Source organism: Sycon ciliatum, chromosome 2 (genome assembly GCF_964019385.1).
Source record: "Sycon ciliatum chromosome 2, ocSycCili1.1, whole genome shotgun sequence".
In the NCBI taxonomy this organism is placed as follows: domain Eukaryota; kingdom Metazoa; phylum Porifera; class Calcarea; order Leucosolenida; family Sycettidae; genus Sycon; species Sycon ciliatum.
In genome coordinates, this window is record NC_088644.1 from 32014496 (window position 1) to 32030501 (window position 16006).

The 16006-nt window shown below is 46.1% G+C and overlaps 1 protein-coding gene across 1 annotated transcript in view; it reads left to right on the forward strand.

Moving 5' to 3' along the window:
• Positions 1-15279: 15279 nt before the first annotated feature.
• Positions 15280-16006, forward strand: part of LOC135809717 (monocarboxylate transporter 5-like) — a 5133-nt gene continuing 4406 nt past the window's right edge. The window contains exon 1 of the mRNA XM_065323132.1: positions 15280-15898. Coding sequence (XP_065179204.1) covers positions 15568-15898 — 331 coding nt within the window. The 5' untranslated portion in view covers positions 15280-15567. The remainder of the gene's footprint in view (positions 15899-16006) is intronic.

Consider the following 16006-nt stretch of genomic DNA (forward strand, 5'->3'; position numbering starts at 1 on the left):
AATATGAAAGGAAATGATTCAAGACAACATTAAATTTAGGCTAAAGTCAACAAAAGTAGAAAGTGAATTGAAAACAGAGGATGAAATGGTCCAGGAAACGCACAGGTTCGGACCCAGTAGATACAGTACAGGTGCTGTGAAAGTACGGTACACTGATGGCCTGGAGCTTAGTACAATATGGCTTCTGCGGTTGTGTCACTTTCCACAACTATGGGAGCAGGTTCTTGGCACTCAGATGGATTGTTGTCCTCCATGCGCTTCAGCCTTCGCACACGTGCATAGAGGTACAACTCACTCAGTCCGGAGAGAAGGAGAACTCAACCGCCAATAGCTGCGGGCAGTGCGTAGCTCCCACTGATATCGTATAGCCAGCCTACAGTGTATCACATCAACACACATACACACACACACACGCACACACACATTATATAATTATAATACCCAATGCCGTAGACAGCAAGCCGTTTGGGCCACATAAGCCTCATCAGTACAGCTAAGAGTTTCATAAAAGCAAGCCGAGCTACCAGCCATGGTGCAAAGGACCTCTAGCGCCAGAGTGCTCAAACTATGAAAAAGGAACGTAAAAGTCCGTAAATAAGTACGTACTTACTCTCGAATTTAGTGGTCACACTAACTTTCGGGCATGTTTTCTTTCTTTTTCTTTTTACCAGGCGTGGGCCATCCCCTGAATTCATAGGTGCCAACTCTAAAAAAAAATGTACTGACTTTCGGGCACGAACTAACTTTCAGATCCGACTTGTGTGTAGTGAAGAAGTCATTTTCATGTAGATATACGTACTATGTGCTGCATGTGCGCGCCATACCAATACTTGTTTCGAATAGTATGTTTATTGGGCTTGACTTGACTTCAACAGACAGAGTCAAAAGAATGAAGGAGGTGTTTATCTCGGGAAGGTACTTATTTACGGACTTTTTCGGTAGTGGGCAGTGCGTAATGGAGCAGCACTAGAGCAGCCTACCGAGAGTGCTCAACAAGACAAATCTCGAGAGGCGTAATACCCAATGCTGTAGACAGCAAGCTGTTTCAACCATATACTATAATAGGTGAAGTATTTTCTTCAGACTTCTCCCGTTTGTGTCTTTCCCTCAAACCAGTGAATATAATTATTATAATATCATTATACACACACACACACACACAACACACACACACGCACACACGCACACAAAACACACACACACACACACACACACATTTCAATCCACAGGAAGACCGATACGTTTGTATGTACAGATTTGGTATCACAATTCAACATCTGATGACCATCCAACAAGTCTTTAGGCCTCAAGCGAAGACCCCTGGTTCGAGTCGTGGTCATTTTCTCTTCGGACTTTTACCGTTCGCATCTTTCCCTCAAACCAATGAATACTAGTATACATACTCAATAATCATGTCTCACCTGCTGCAGGGGGACCACGTATTATCGAAACGCACCCAGGGACAATCAGCTGACCGACTGCATGTGGTACTTGATGGCTTTTGACGATCTCCAGCAGAACAGGACCGCCGAGAGCACCAACGTCGCTGATCAGGAAGCTGTAGAACGTGTTGAAGTAGCGGAAGCCGTTCACCGTCTTCACCAAGGCACTGAAACCGCAACAGAGGCCGGAAAGGGTCATAAGTACACTCTGTGTTAGAATAGCTGACACTGCCAAGTACTCCACAATTATACCCATTGCTAGGCCACCACCGAACCAACCGGCTCCTACTAGCATAACCTGCAGCTAGCTTTCATGGCTGCTACTTCCAATGTTTTGGGAACGATGTTTCTACAAGAGTATCACAGAAAAATACAGAACACACAACAGTATTAAAAAGTCTAAGGAGATTGCCTTTGGCAATATCATGTAACGATGCTACTTACCGCTGTCACAATCGGGAAAAAGAAAACAAGGGACAAGAAGAAGTAGATAATGGAGATTATAGTGAAGTTCAAGTTGCGGTACAGCAATAAACCACGGACAAACGACAACCTGGCTTGTTCCGCATAATGTCTCAGTGTGCTACATGCACCAGCTACTTTGGATACTGCATCTCCCGGTGCATTCGAGTTTGTCTCTTCCTCTTTGGAACTACTGGATACGGGGCCAGTGCTTGACTGACTTGTTCTGGTTCGTTTGTATGCATCCGATGGTAGCTTTCCAGGTAATATGGAGACTGTGAGCATTGTAGCTATGCTGGTGAAACCCAGCACACTATAGTACCACTGCCAGCCACCATACTGGATAGCTGACCGACCAGCCAGCGCAATGATGATGGCACCAAGTCCACACGTGCCAAACGCCAGTGCCATTAACAGCAGCTTGTGGCCGGAGAAAGCAATGTCGATAATAGTAGTTGGCAGTGGAAACATTACGCCACCTCCGATTCCGGATATCAAGCCACGTGTGTATACAGTATATACAACTCATTGGCAAATGAGCTGCCAAAGCTTCCCAAGCAGAATATCAACAAACCCAGGATAGCTGATTTCCGCCCTCCTAGCACTTCAAACAAGATCCCAGTTGGTCACGACGTGGCGAGACGCGATGCAGAATGGATGGAAGCCACCTATGCTAGAGATGAGAACCAACACCCACACCCACACATATGCGTGCACACACATGCGTGCGCGCACACACACACACAGACGCAGACACATACACACATACATACATGCACGTATATAGACACAGACACACACATACTGTACTGTACTTGCTCACTGCTAAAATCACGTGGGTCTCCCCGGGAGAGGGGAGAGAGACTTAAAAGGAATCTTGGAAAGATGCCTCAATTGGCTATTGAACCGCCCAGCGGCCGACACCCCCTGAAATCCCCAAACTCTAGGGTGGACTTGAAAATGATCCCACTTATGAGCTCACCACATCTAAGAAAGTACACACACACACACACACACACCTTGACCTTTGACGCCTCATCTCCAGTGGAGATGACAGGCTACTGAGTTGGGCAGTACCTGATGTGACGCTTTAAATCGCCACTTCTCCTAAACGCTCTGCCGCATGCGCAGTGAAAGTCCTTCGGTGCCGGGGGAGGAAGACGATGTTCATAGACCTGCCTGCGCCATTCCGAGCGATCTTGCGCGAGCCGATACCACTCGGACTCCGGAATATCCAGTGAGCGCAGATCACCGACAATCGTGTCTCGCCAAAGCTTCTTTGGCCCATGCCGTGGTCTGGTTGCCTCGAGCTCCCCAAACAACACTTTTTGAGGAATCCGGGCCGCGTCCATACGGGCAACATGATCCAGCCAACGCAGACGGTACTCACGCAGGAGAGTGCCAATGTCTTCAGGAAGACGCGCTCTCTGGGCTAGATCAGCAGTAGTAAGATGGCGGGAGTGCTGATCGCTCCTTGAGAGTCCCAAGACGGTACGGACGCATGAGCGATGAAACAGATTCAGGCGATTCATCTGTCGGGCCTTCATGGGCCAAGTCTCTGCTCCATAGAAGAGGGTAGGGAGGACAATGGCCTTGTAGACAAGACGCTTAGACTTGATGGATAGGCCGCTACACCCGAAGATTGGCTTTTGGAGAGCGCCAAAAGCACGAGAGGCCTTGGCAAGGCGGGAGGTGAGCTCCTTGTCCAGAGCACCGTCTGCACTCAGGACACTGCCAAGATAGGTAAAGCTGTCCACAACCTCCAAGCTTCCTCCATCCTGAAGATCAATGGAAGGTGGCGGGTAAGAGCAGTTCACACACACACACACACACACACACACACACACACACACACACACACACACACACACACACACACACACACACACACACAGGAACAGGAACAGAATTGTTTTAGAGATCCATAAAAGAGGCTATGGCTCGAAGAGCACAAGCTCTACAGAATTAGACGGCATAGCTTTTTCTTGGAACATTTCAGGCTACATTCCTTGCACCTTTTCACGGCGTTCTAACTTTTGAACAGTTCATTCTTGTACAGTATGACTGTATGTATCTGTTTTAGCGTGAGTGTTTGAAAAACGACTTTCTATTCCTATTTCCGATATTTCTTGCACACAATAAATCAAGTGCGACATATCATATGCATGTGTGCATAGGCAGGAAGATCATCGTACATGCAACGTAGTGCTACTGTGCTACGGCTGGTCATAGTCCCATAGGCTTACCATGTGGCGATGCAACATGAGCTACATGACCACAACAGTTGCACTTGCAGCACTACGGCGCACCAAGAGTCGGATCAGAACTGCGTCAGACAGATTTTATTGCTACAGGAAATACGCTTTGTACTAGTCGGGCATGTTTTGCTATCCAAAGTCCATTCTTAGGACCGATATATTCTACTATGCGATAACATTGCTTGTAAGAATAAAATGTTCACTTTAAACCCAGATTATGATTATGAAAATTCCATTCTTGTAGGCAGTATAGTCTTTTACATGACTACATTAGAACCGATACCCACCGTATACTTCTAAGGGGTGGGGGTGGGGCACAAATATAGGATTTTGGTACCCGGACGTACCAACGTACACTGCGTATCGGTTATAGTGTGGTCGTGTAAAAGAATAATACTGCCTACAAGAATGACTTCTCATATTTTCAGAATCATAACATGGGTTTCAAGTGAACATTTATTCTTACAAACAATTTGAATATATCGGTCCTAAGAATGGACTCTGTGTGGCCAAACATGCCAGATTGGTACAAAGTGCATCGCCTGTGGTAATAACTTCTGTCCAAAGCAGTTCTGATCCGACTCGCATTGCATCCTAGTGCTGCAGGTTCAACTGTTGTTGTCATGCATCTCATGCTGCATAGCCACATGGTAAGCTTATGCCTTAGCTACGGGACTATGAACACTCGCATGCACAACAGCGATGCTGTGAACGAATGACGGCCATCCTGCCTCTGCGCATATGCATCTGATATGTCACACTTGATTTATCGTGTGTAAGAAATATCGAAAGTAAGAATAGAAAGTCATTTTTCAAACACCCACGCCATAACCGATACCTACTGTACATTGGAGCATAATACAAGCATAGTGCACCTGTGTTGAGAAGGGGGGGGGGGGGCTGGGTCAAACCATAAGCAAACGTGTACAGATGTTTCCATGTTCCGTACAGCTGTGTTGGCGTAGGGCAGTAGTGTGAGATCCCAGGTTTGAATTATGTTTTAAGAGTGACATTCTGTGAGTGCTTTACTCAACAACCCCTTACGGCCTTAGATAATATTATTATTGATGATGTAGCAGTGCTGTTCCTAGCACCAACGTTGCATCTGCTAACCTGTTTTGGAGGCACCGGCTCCGAAACCTCCACACTCTCCATCAGATACCATTGAAGATACATTCGTAAGTGCAGTGCTAGTTATGGAGTTCATCTCCAGTGCCAGTGGTGTCAGGGTCATGACAGTTTCTGCCTCGGTGCTGCTGTTACGCTGCAGACCGCCTCCTATCCGGCATGGGTTCAGTAGAAGCTCAGCATAGGGTATGCCCTTTGTTAGATCGCTGCTCAGACTCATACAGAATATGCAGCATAGCGACACGTACAGGACACATTTCCGACAAGACTCCTTCCTTCCACGGCTCAGGACTTCATCCTCCATGCTAATAGCTCCAAACCTGCCGTAGCAGACCGCTCAAACCCACCACCTGCGGCTCGTTCACAAATCCGCTCTAGCTGATTTTGAAGGGGTACCGGTAAACCATTGTCCACCTCGGGCGTATCCACAACAACGTAACGTTGTGGTAGTTTATTGTGTTTGGTTCGTTTCATTGAAAACTAATTTCTCGGACACATGTAGACAGCTAGCGCATCGCTGTCAGATAAATTTTTACTTGAAACGAAGAAAGTACGTGTGATGATCACCTGAATCACGCAAAATCATGCCATACGTCTTTTGTCTTGGACACTGCCCATCCGGGCCACCCCCCACGGCGAAAATGCATGTCGCATGGCGCTACACTACCCCCCAGGCTGAAGTCCACGTTCCGCAGTTTAGTTTTGCAAAATGGTAGATTTCCTTAAGGCCTTCAGTACTTGGTAGATCGTCTGGCTTCGCGGACTTGCAAGAGACACAACATTATCGAACCGGTCATTTTGATTACCGGTATGTCATGTATGCGTTTTATCCGTACATGGCTGATTGAGTGATTGTGAGTCGGCCGATGTGCACATGTGAAGGACTTGGGTAGGCGACTATTATCATTATAGGCAAAGTGTAGCGCAGAGAGTCCGGAATGTGACAGATCCCTGGTGCACCGGTGTAGGCTGTATATTATTAAAATTAATTTGGCATAATCAGGTCCTTTTCGAGAAGGAGCATAAAATGGCATTCGAAAAACAAGGGCAGATGCCCAATGTGGCTGTTAAGCCTGTTATGCACACCTGCTATTGAAGGCATAATTGAAGGCATAATTATTGGCATAATTAGGTCCTCTTGAGAAGGAGCATACAGTGGCATCTGAAAAACAAGGACAGATGCATACTCGTATTGGCTCAAGCTGCCCATGGAAATGAAGACAATATCCAATATTAGACAGTTCATAGACCATGTTAAATGTCATGCCACGTTGTAGGCTCGCTCGCCTCTTTTGCTAGCTTATCTCGCCGCTCTCCACCATGGTCAACATAGTGATACATTTCACCCCGCTGATGCATTATTTTCCTCCTATTATCATCTTCTTTCATTCATTTTTTTTCTTCTCTTGCCATGGCTGGCTAACGCCCCCTCCTTTGCATTGGCTTCTGCCATTGGACGGTGACATAATAATAATAATAATAATTTTTTTAAAGAGGTCGGAGGCGGATAATACTTTAAAACGAAGGTAAGTTATGGGTCGCAAATATCCACGCAAACACACATCCAGTCATAATAAGGCACTTGTCATAATTATCCGAACGTTTTCGGTCCCTTCTCATCAAGGATTATACAGGGAATGGCTCAAGCTGGAAAGACTAAAACTTATATAGCGTAAAGATAATTAGATAACAACACTCGTGACAAGGTGGAAAATTATCAAGTTTAGCACGACACAAAACTCGAAGGAAAATAATAATAGTGACAACAACATAGTGAGCAAATTAAGTTACATTGTTACCACCTCGACGAGGAGTAACACCAAACAATTGTAGCGACAACACATTTTCTTTCTGTACGCAAAGTTCAGGATCTAACTTACGGATATACAAAGCTTCTAACACAGCCAAATGTAACGCACATCTACCACGTGACAATATTGAGAAAACATTATCACTGTACAACTCACGACAATTGGTACGGGCTGACAGATGTTGCTTGATTGACGAAGTGCGATTCTTAGCTCCATTGGGTGTTGTCTCCTCCAATGTCCCGTCATCTCGCCTCTTCGTGGCATCACCACTATCTGTCTCTTCGCGTTTCCGCGGCCTTCCACGTTTCTTGACACTAACCGTTGGGTGCGCGATACCCGGTGTCCTTTCCGTTACGTCTCCTCCATTGCGGGTTTCTATTGAGCTTCTTACTCCAACTTGTCCGGTGTCCGATATTGAGGTTAGTTTTCGCGGTCTACCACGTTTTCGAATATTGACTGTTGTTGTCACTTCCGTTGTCGTTGTACGCTCGTCCTCATCAGTCCGTATTTTCACTTGGCTTCTCGTCACCCTTTCCGACGCCGACAGATCCTTTGTCAGTTTCGGTGGTTTACGTGTGGGTCTTTCACCATCTTTTATGCTGTTCTCAGCTGGCCCGTGTCCTACACACGCAGAGGAGGACGGGCATGCAGTCACATCTTCACGGGAAGAGGAAGAAAATGTGTTGTCGCTACAATTGTTTGGTGTTACTCCTCGTCGAGGTGGTAACAATGTAACTTAATTTGCTCACTATGTTGTTGTCACTATTATTATTTTCCTTCGAGTTTTGTGTCGTGCTAAACTTGATAATTTTCCACCTTGTCACGAGTGTTGTTATCTAATTATCTTTACGCTATATAAGTTTTAGTCTTTCCAGCTTGAGCCATTCCCTGTATAATCCTTGATGAGAAGGGACCGAAAACGTTCGGATACTTATGACAAGTGCCTTATTATGACTGGATGTGTGTTTGCGTGGATATTTGGGACCCATAACTTACCTTCGTTTAAAAAAAAAATAATAATAATAATAATAATATTAACTGGTTTGAGGGAAAGAGACAAACGGGAAAGGTCTGAAGAAAAAATTGACTGTCACCACCAGGACTCGAACCAGGGACCCTCGCTTGTAGCCAGCGATGCTCTAACCACTGAGCTATGGTGTAGTCGTCATCCCAGCAGAGGCCGTTCAACATTTTCTTCAGACTTCGTAATAATAATAATAATATTACTGTACCTGCTTGTTATTACTGTACCTGCTTGTGTTAAGTCTCATTCTCGCAGATTAGTTGTATAATAGATTGTACATGCATCATTGTAGATTTGCTGTTCACAGTATTTCTCTCTTTTTTCTTTCTTTTTTCTCAGTCTTCCTTATTACATTTTCTTCACATACAACAGCAGTACTCCCCATGGTCTTAAATGATCCGGGATGCTGCATAATACAAACACAAAACCAATAAAGCAACCCCCATAATAATAATAATGCCCAATGAGGCTGGGATATACTGTACACACCTGCTATTGAAGGACCGCACATAGCGCTTCTTGTCGATTTGGAATAATATTTTAGCAGCCTCTATATAATAAGAACATAATGGTTTTATTAGAAGCTGTAAATATGTTTGAGGCATGAATGTTTACTTTTTAGATTCATAGGATATCATGAATACCCATTTTGAGCAAGGATTGGAATTTTGAGCAGCATTGTTCAGCTGGTGTCATGGTCATGGGAAGGACTGAAGCAGTGAATGTGCAAAAGAACATTACAGAATGTGCAAAAGAACATTACAGGTGTGGCACGGGGTGGTTTCATGACGACATATCGCACATGCCGTCGTGAAATTACCAATTTTAAGGATAAAACAAGGTCCAGTAAAATCTCAAATCCTTTATATAGGATTCGAAAATTGGGGCACAGGCCTTAGAAATATTGCGCAAGGAGATGAGCCTTAGATGTTAGTATTTGAAAAAAATATCTTGTTCAACTCTCCATATCGACTAAGACCTAACGCGGAAGAATTGGTCACATACGTTTCCCTATGCTCATGCCACACCCATTTTGAGTTGAAAAATATGACCAAAAGGATTTAGCAAATTAAGAGATAGGATATCTCCCAAAGGTTCAGCGTTTGCTTGTGAATTTGGTATTCCTCTGTCATATTATTGTCTTGTACATTTGCACTTCCACAAAGCTCCCAGTCCACATCATGACAATGGTCGGAGTCCTTGTTTCATGACAATTATCTGTCTTTTGGTGAAGCTTACAATTATAAGCATAAATGGCTGTTTTATCGCGAGCACCCGCTAGAGCATAATCTGGTCGTTTTCCGAGCGTAATCCGCTTACCCCTGGTAGATGCATGGTTGGCGGTATCCGACATACTAGTAGCACTTTAGCAGGCTGGTACATCAGGTAGCGCATGGCACATGACTGTCATTGTACAGTCATGTAGAAGATGACACAGCAACAACATACTTGTAGTAGTTGTACATGTAGCTCAATTGCGATGTACATTGTACGTTTCGTCGCCGCTGGACTCATCAGGCAATCCTCTTCTCGGATGTCTTCATACGGAGCTTGACTCGGGAGAATGAATTTTAAATATTTGAAGACACCACTGCAGCTGTACTTACAGTACGGTTGAATCATACGGTGGTAAACTTTCGGACACACCTGGCAACATGGCGGTAAATGCACGCCTGCCCACACACGCTCTCTACTCTGTAACGTTCTGGCATAGATGGTTGGTTGGTTGGTTTATTTTAATTCGCACAATAAACGGGAACAGGCCCAATGATATAAAGGGGAATGGATAAGCCGCATTTAGAAAAGAGAGGACAGGAATTAGAAAATTACGAAAGAAGAAGTATCTGACAGAGGAGTCAAGCGAGTATCAGGGGTGACAGGGTGGTCGAGGAGAGCTAGGGGGAGGGTTAGACTGAGCAACAATATGGTTGGGAACTTATGCTAAACTTTTTCTGTCTTGCTATGGTCCGAACGTCATCCGGCAGCAGGTTCCAGAGTGCAGATCCTGCGACGGACGGCCGAGATTCAGAAGCGCCAGAGCGAGTGGAGGATGGCTGACTGAGCAGACCACTGAACCTCTCATGACGGGTTCTCCTGCCAGCAGATCTGACGAACAGTACAGACAACGTGGCACTAGCTTTCCCGTGAAGGCACCTCCAGACAAACACTAGTACTTAGTAGCTTGCGCTTGCTGAGTTCGCCTATCCGGTACAAGCCGCGCTGTACCAGTAGGGGATGCACGGTTGTGTAGGGTGGGTGGCCGTCGATAACTCGGATAGCCCTGTTCTGTAGAAGACCCAGGCGATCAAGCTGACGACCAAGGAGCGCGGGGAAGAAGGCATAGAGCTCTCCTTCTCACCACCACCATCAGTTCGCGCCTGGTGCCTAGTCGATGCATAGTTGGCGGTATCCGACATAGCAGGCTGGTACCTCATACAACAATGCCAATGGGTTACGGGATAACTGTTTCCCCTGCCCCCCCCCCCCCCCTCTATTATTTTTACCTGGCTAGAACTGCCTCCTCTCCCCTGATTCACTTGTGAGGTCTGCATTCGCCACTAAGGTGTAAAGGCATAGTGGTGGCTTGCGGAAGCGAAGGCTATAGCTTGTGTGTTTCTGAACATTCAAGTGATGCTAACGCGGATCCCGCGAATATTATTAGAACCCTGGTGTAAATCTTCTTCTTTTTTGGTTCTGGCTCAAGCCTTTTGTACGGGAAAAATACCATCATGATCAATAACAGAAATGCAACTAAAACCCAAAACAATTTTAAAATGAAAAGAACTCAAAGGAAATGAAAAGAACCCAAAGAGAAATAAAAAGAACCCAACCAGCACTGGTGTTAATCTACAACATGCGTGGCACTACAGATCCTCGCATGTACATGTAACTTGTTGCACAGACATGTTTCATGCATGCCTTTGTTCGGTAAAGTCGTTATACGCGACGAATTTTCAGGTCTTCAGGCACCAAAAGGTGTCCCTTAATTAATTCTTTAATCCGATCTGTCGTTACTTTCAAGTAAAGGTCGTTATACCCGATCTAAAAATATACGCAAAGGACATGCGACTTGGGCAACAGTGCCGCTAAACTCAATCTGTCGTTCTACATACTAATACTGACTGTCATGTAACGACTTACGTTACATGTACATTTACATGACGTGATTGTACAATCATGTACATGTAAATGTACAGTCATGTTCTACATGTACATGTATGTCTAGAGGCAAAAACCATGTTTTGTTGAAAACACGTTGTTGGTTGACAGCATGTAACACGTCATTGTCATGGTGGTGACAGTGGCTAGTGACTGTTGACTAGTGTTGTCAGCTACATGTATTAAACGAGCTGAGAGAGAGACACCATGCCCATGGGCAGAAGTACATGTAACAGTTGGAAAAGTAAAATACTAGTATTAACTGACCAACGGCCACCTACCCTTCACTTTGTGTGTTGTCGCTATTGCTGTCTATGTCTCTGTGTGTGCGAGTTTATGTGGAGCGAGAATGACCAAGTCCAGAGTGGACGCCTGCATGGGCTCCGTCTTTTCTTTTCTCCTTCTTTTCAGAGTCCCCCTTCTCTTACTATGGTATCAGCGCACAGGCAAGGACAAACAAATGCCTTATCATAAAATTGGAGCATAGTGGTGGTTACAGGTTAGGAGGCCAGACATTAATTACTACATCAGTACATGTACATGTAGGAGTACTTCAGGTGAAGCGGTATCTGAAACAAGTCAATGGGTAACGTACAATGTACATGTAGCTAGGGTCCAGCGGATTCTGCCGGCAGAACAATTGGCAGAAGTCAGTACTTTTTCTGGTAAGTTTCATGCATGTTTGGTGTGTGGATAAAGAAATGGAGCAGAATTCGAGGAATTGCCCGCCATAAGGTTTGTATGGTTCTGCCAATTTTCCTGCTTTTCGAGCAGAATCTGCCACCTTTTCGAGCAGAATCCGCCGGTCCCTACTTTTAGCTGTGACGCTTTCGTTCAGAGATGGCCATGCACCCACCACAGCCGTTGGCCTTCAAATAGCAGTTGACTGAAATTCAAAACGTCTGGATATTTAGCAAGTTCTTGGTGTAGAATGGCGAGGAGAAGACTTCGGCGGGCAGCTGGTGCACGTGGGCATTACATGTAAATCGAAGTACTTCTCACCGGATCATCCCCCGATGTCACCGGTTTTCATGCTTCATGTCTTGGTAACCTCTTCGGCTTCCCTGGAGTCCTGGACTAACGTTGATTTTTAGACTGCCCAATGGGTTTCTATTCTCCACTGAGTTGTCCAGGATCTCACTGCCTTCCATTCTGTCTGGTAAATTCTCAAACAAGTTCTTTCGGTTCTTTCTGAGATCATTGGGTGTGCATCAAGTAACACGTTACTCTTTAGTTACGATACATGTACAATGTACAATGTACATGACATTGTACATGTACATGTACATGTATGTGCCCATTGGTCACCACTGTCATGTACGTATGTATTACTGCACAAGGACCAGTGCAATACCGGCCGATATCTGCACGAACGGCGAAGCCGTAAGTGCAGATATCGACGCCGGTATTGCACGCGTCCGAGTGCAGTAATACATTTATCGCACCCCTGCCACCACACAGTCTGTCACCACCCACTTGACACAGTCTGGTGCAACCCTAGGCTAGAATGCTGCATGCAACCCTGCTATCATTTCACAGTCATACATGATACAACACAGCACAACCAGGCCAGTCGCGTTCATTTTTAGAGGAACACTTCTTTCGAGCAGCTGCTGTATACACGGGAGATCCTGGAAGTAGCGGGACAGCTTGCTCATGTCGTCGTCGTTGATGGGGTGTTTGTGCTCCACCGCTTTGACTTCTCCCGCATTCTTTGGCTTCATGAGGAAAGCCTTCAATGCAATGTTTGCGTCCTTGAACGCTGGGTCACTGTGGACGTTCATGGGCAGCTTCAACTCGACTACCTTGCGATGTATTGCGGAACGGAAACCGAGCAAGCTTGATGCAGAGTAGAACTTCACTCCAGCTTTCTCCGGACGGAATTCGACGTATGCATGTCGCAGAATGTAAACTAGGTCGCTTGCCGTAACCGTACTCAGGTCACAGCGACGTCCTGTGTCTTTACAATACTCGTCGAATAAGCGGAGCCATTTGTCAGTTGCCTGCTCTGTGTTTTTGTTTTTCTGCTCAGAAACGAGGCTGTCGATGGCGGCGTCGGACAGTTTCTCAAATCGGCTGTCGACAGTCCTCTCCAATACTTGGGCGTCTGCTGTCTCGACTCTCACGGAGCTTGTGAAGTATTAGTTGACTTTGCGGACGCAAGCCGGGTCCACATTCGCTTCCGCGACAGCGTCCTCGACCATTTATTATTTGGTGTGCTGCAGCAAGTCAGCAGCGACTGCTTGGCGGAGCGACTTGCAATATTCCCCAGTACACCGCCAGCCAATGACCAGATGAGTATGTGGATGCACTGCAGTGCGATATTGCACCCGGCCGGCGAGTGAGCGTGCAAATAACCTATATCTGCACGCTCACTTCGAAGCGAGCGTGCAAATAACCTATATTTGCACGCTCGCTTCGAAGTGAGCGTGCAAATAACCTATATTTGCACGCTCACTTCGAAGTGAGCGTGCAAATATAGGTTATTTGCACGCTCACTCGCCAGGGTGCAATATCGCACTGCAGTGCATCCACATAAGTCATTGGCTGGCGGTGTACTGGGGAATATTGCACGCTCAGTAAGGCCGCTGATTGGCTCAAACCATGGAGACACTCACGTGGGGTGCGATAAATGTAGATACGCATGTCAGCCGCAGCCGCAGGTCATCCCATAGCCGAACTGGTACGATGGTACATGTACATGTACATGTATGTCGGTGCCAAATAGTGCGAGATACCCAAGTCTGAATAGCATGCTAAAGTAGTAATGGGACGGTTGGCGTACCGGGTAGGTCAAGAACCACATACGTGGAAGTGGGACGCCGCCACCCCATGGTCAGGTGTCAGATGCGGATCCTACACGCGCACGGTGGGGGAGACCGGAGGATACTAGTAGATCAAATCCACCAACCAGAGCGGCAGAGGCCAATGGCCGAAATCCCATTTGCCACATCCATGTTTTCCTCGTTCCAGGGCCAGGCCACGAGTTCCCTGTTCCGTGGGGTATGAACGGCCCTTACGTAGAACATGTATGATCAGATTCTGATGATGTATCATAAGCTGTTGACGGAGCTCCCTCGATTTAGCCTAGGCTAGGGCTAATATAAGGCCTGTCGAGAATCCATAGACACAAAATACAAATGCAGGCGCGGCGACGGCGACATATTCCAGCCTAGTAGTAGATCTACTACTACTAGTACTAGTAGTACTAGCGAAGCTGATACTAGTCTGTGCATGTTACGAAGGTCAGATGACCAAAAGTCAAAAGGCAAAATGTTATAAAACCGGTTCCGAGCTACCTCAACAGGGACAGGTACGACACTCCGGGCCTAGCGCCTTGGCTAAAAGGCTTAGCGGCGTTAGCGCGCGGTATCGGCACAATGACTTATGTGCATGTCATTTTAATACCATGTTTACAATGACCATGGATGACATTGTATGTAGTCTGTATGTGAGGGTCACACTGATTCAGTGATTGGCAACGCGAGAGATCGAGAGTGCTAGTGCTAGTGGAGATTTCAATGGGTTGATATGATCTACATCAATACAATCATGCACAATGAGCCACGTGACTTCGGAAGTCTTTGTAGCCTGGCTTAGTGTACGTGTAGGTACAGACATGTTACTGACAGTAATCATGGTCAGGAGCAGTCAGTACATGACACATACACTCTACAGAGTAGATCTGCAGTAGTACAGACTACAGTAGACTACTCAGTACTCATGCCATGGTACTACAGTACTGTCAGTAGCTTCGACATGTCGACAGGCCAGAACCATGAGAACTGGCAGCCCAGAACGGGCAGCGCAGAAGGACACGAACTGCAGTAGATCTACGGGACGGTCGATGTTCGGCATTGCTCGCGTTGTGAACACTAAACCTGTTCTAGAACCCTGGAAGCTAGCTATCCCGAATAGCTTCCACAGTACACTACACTCTACACTACAGCGGCAAGAGGAGAAAAGGACAATGATCATTGTGTGATCTGTCACTGATCTTTCATACATAGAGGAATTTGAGGCTGATTTGGTGTCTTTCTTTCAGGCGATTTCAAAGATAGAGGTGCGCTGGAGACATAACATATGCGAAATGTTGTTCTCTCCAAAACGGCTACTAGTAGTATATACGGTACAAATTATAGCGACACACCAATTGAGTAGTGAAAGCGAAGGGAGGCAATGGTTTACCACAAAATCAGCTAACATTTATTGTCCTGCGAGTAACAGGTCACTGGTGTGAGATAATAAATTCTCTTCTTAACGCCAGCGTTCGAGCAAACAGCATGGAAGCTGAAATTGTGAAACGCGGTTGGAAGGAGGCTTGTCGGAAATTTCTCCTGTTCGTGTCGCTATGCTTCTTGTACTGCGTGAGTGCCAGCAGCGATCTAACGAGCAGCATTTCCTATGCCGAGCTATTGCTTGACCCGTGTCCATCGGAAAGCCGGGGGCAGCAGAACGGCAGTGGAAAGGCAGTAACGGACACAGTAACTGTCACACCGTTGACCATACTGGAGATTGACTCCACACAAAGTACGGCTCTTACCCCTAATTCATCTCAATTAGCAGTCACCGATTCAGCATGTGGAGGTTTCGGATCTAGTGCATCCAGCACAGGTCAGTAGCCCAGATAAATGTAGATAAACAATAACAATTCATGCTGTTGTGAATACCTGCATTTCTCTGAGGATCTTGTTGAGTGCAGATCTACTGGGTCTGCATGTA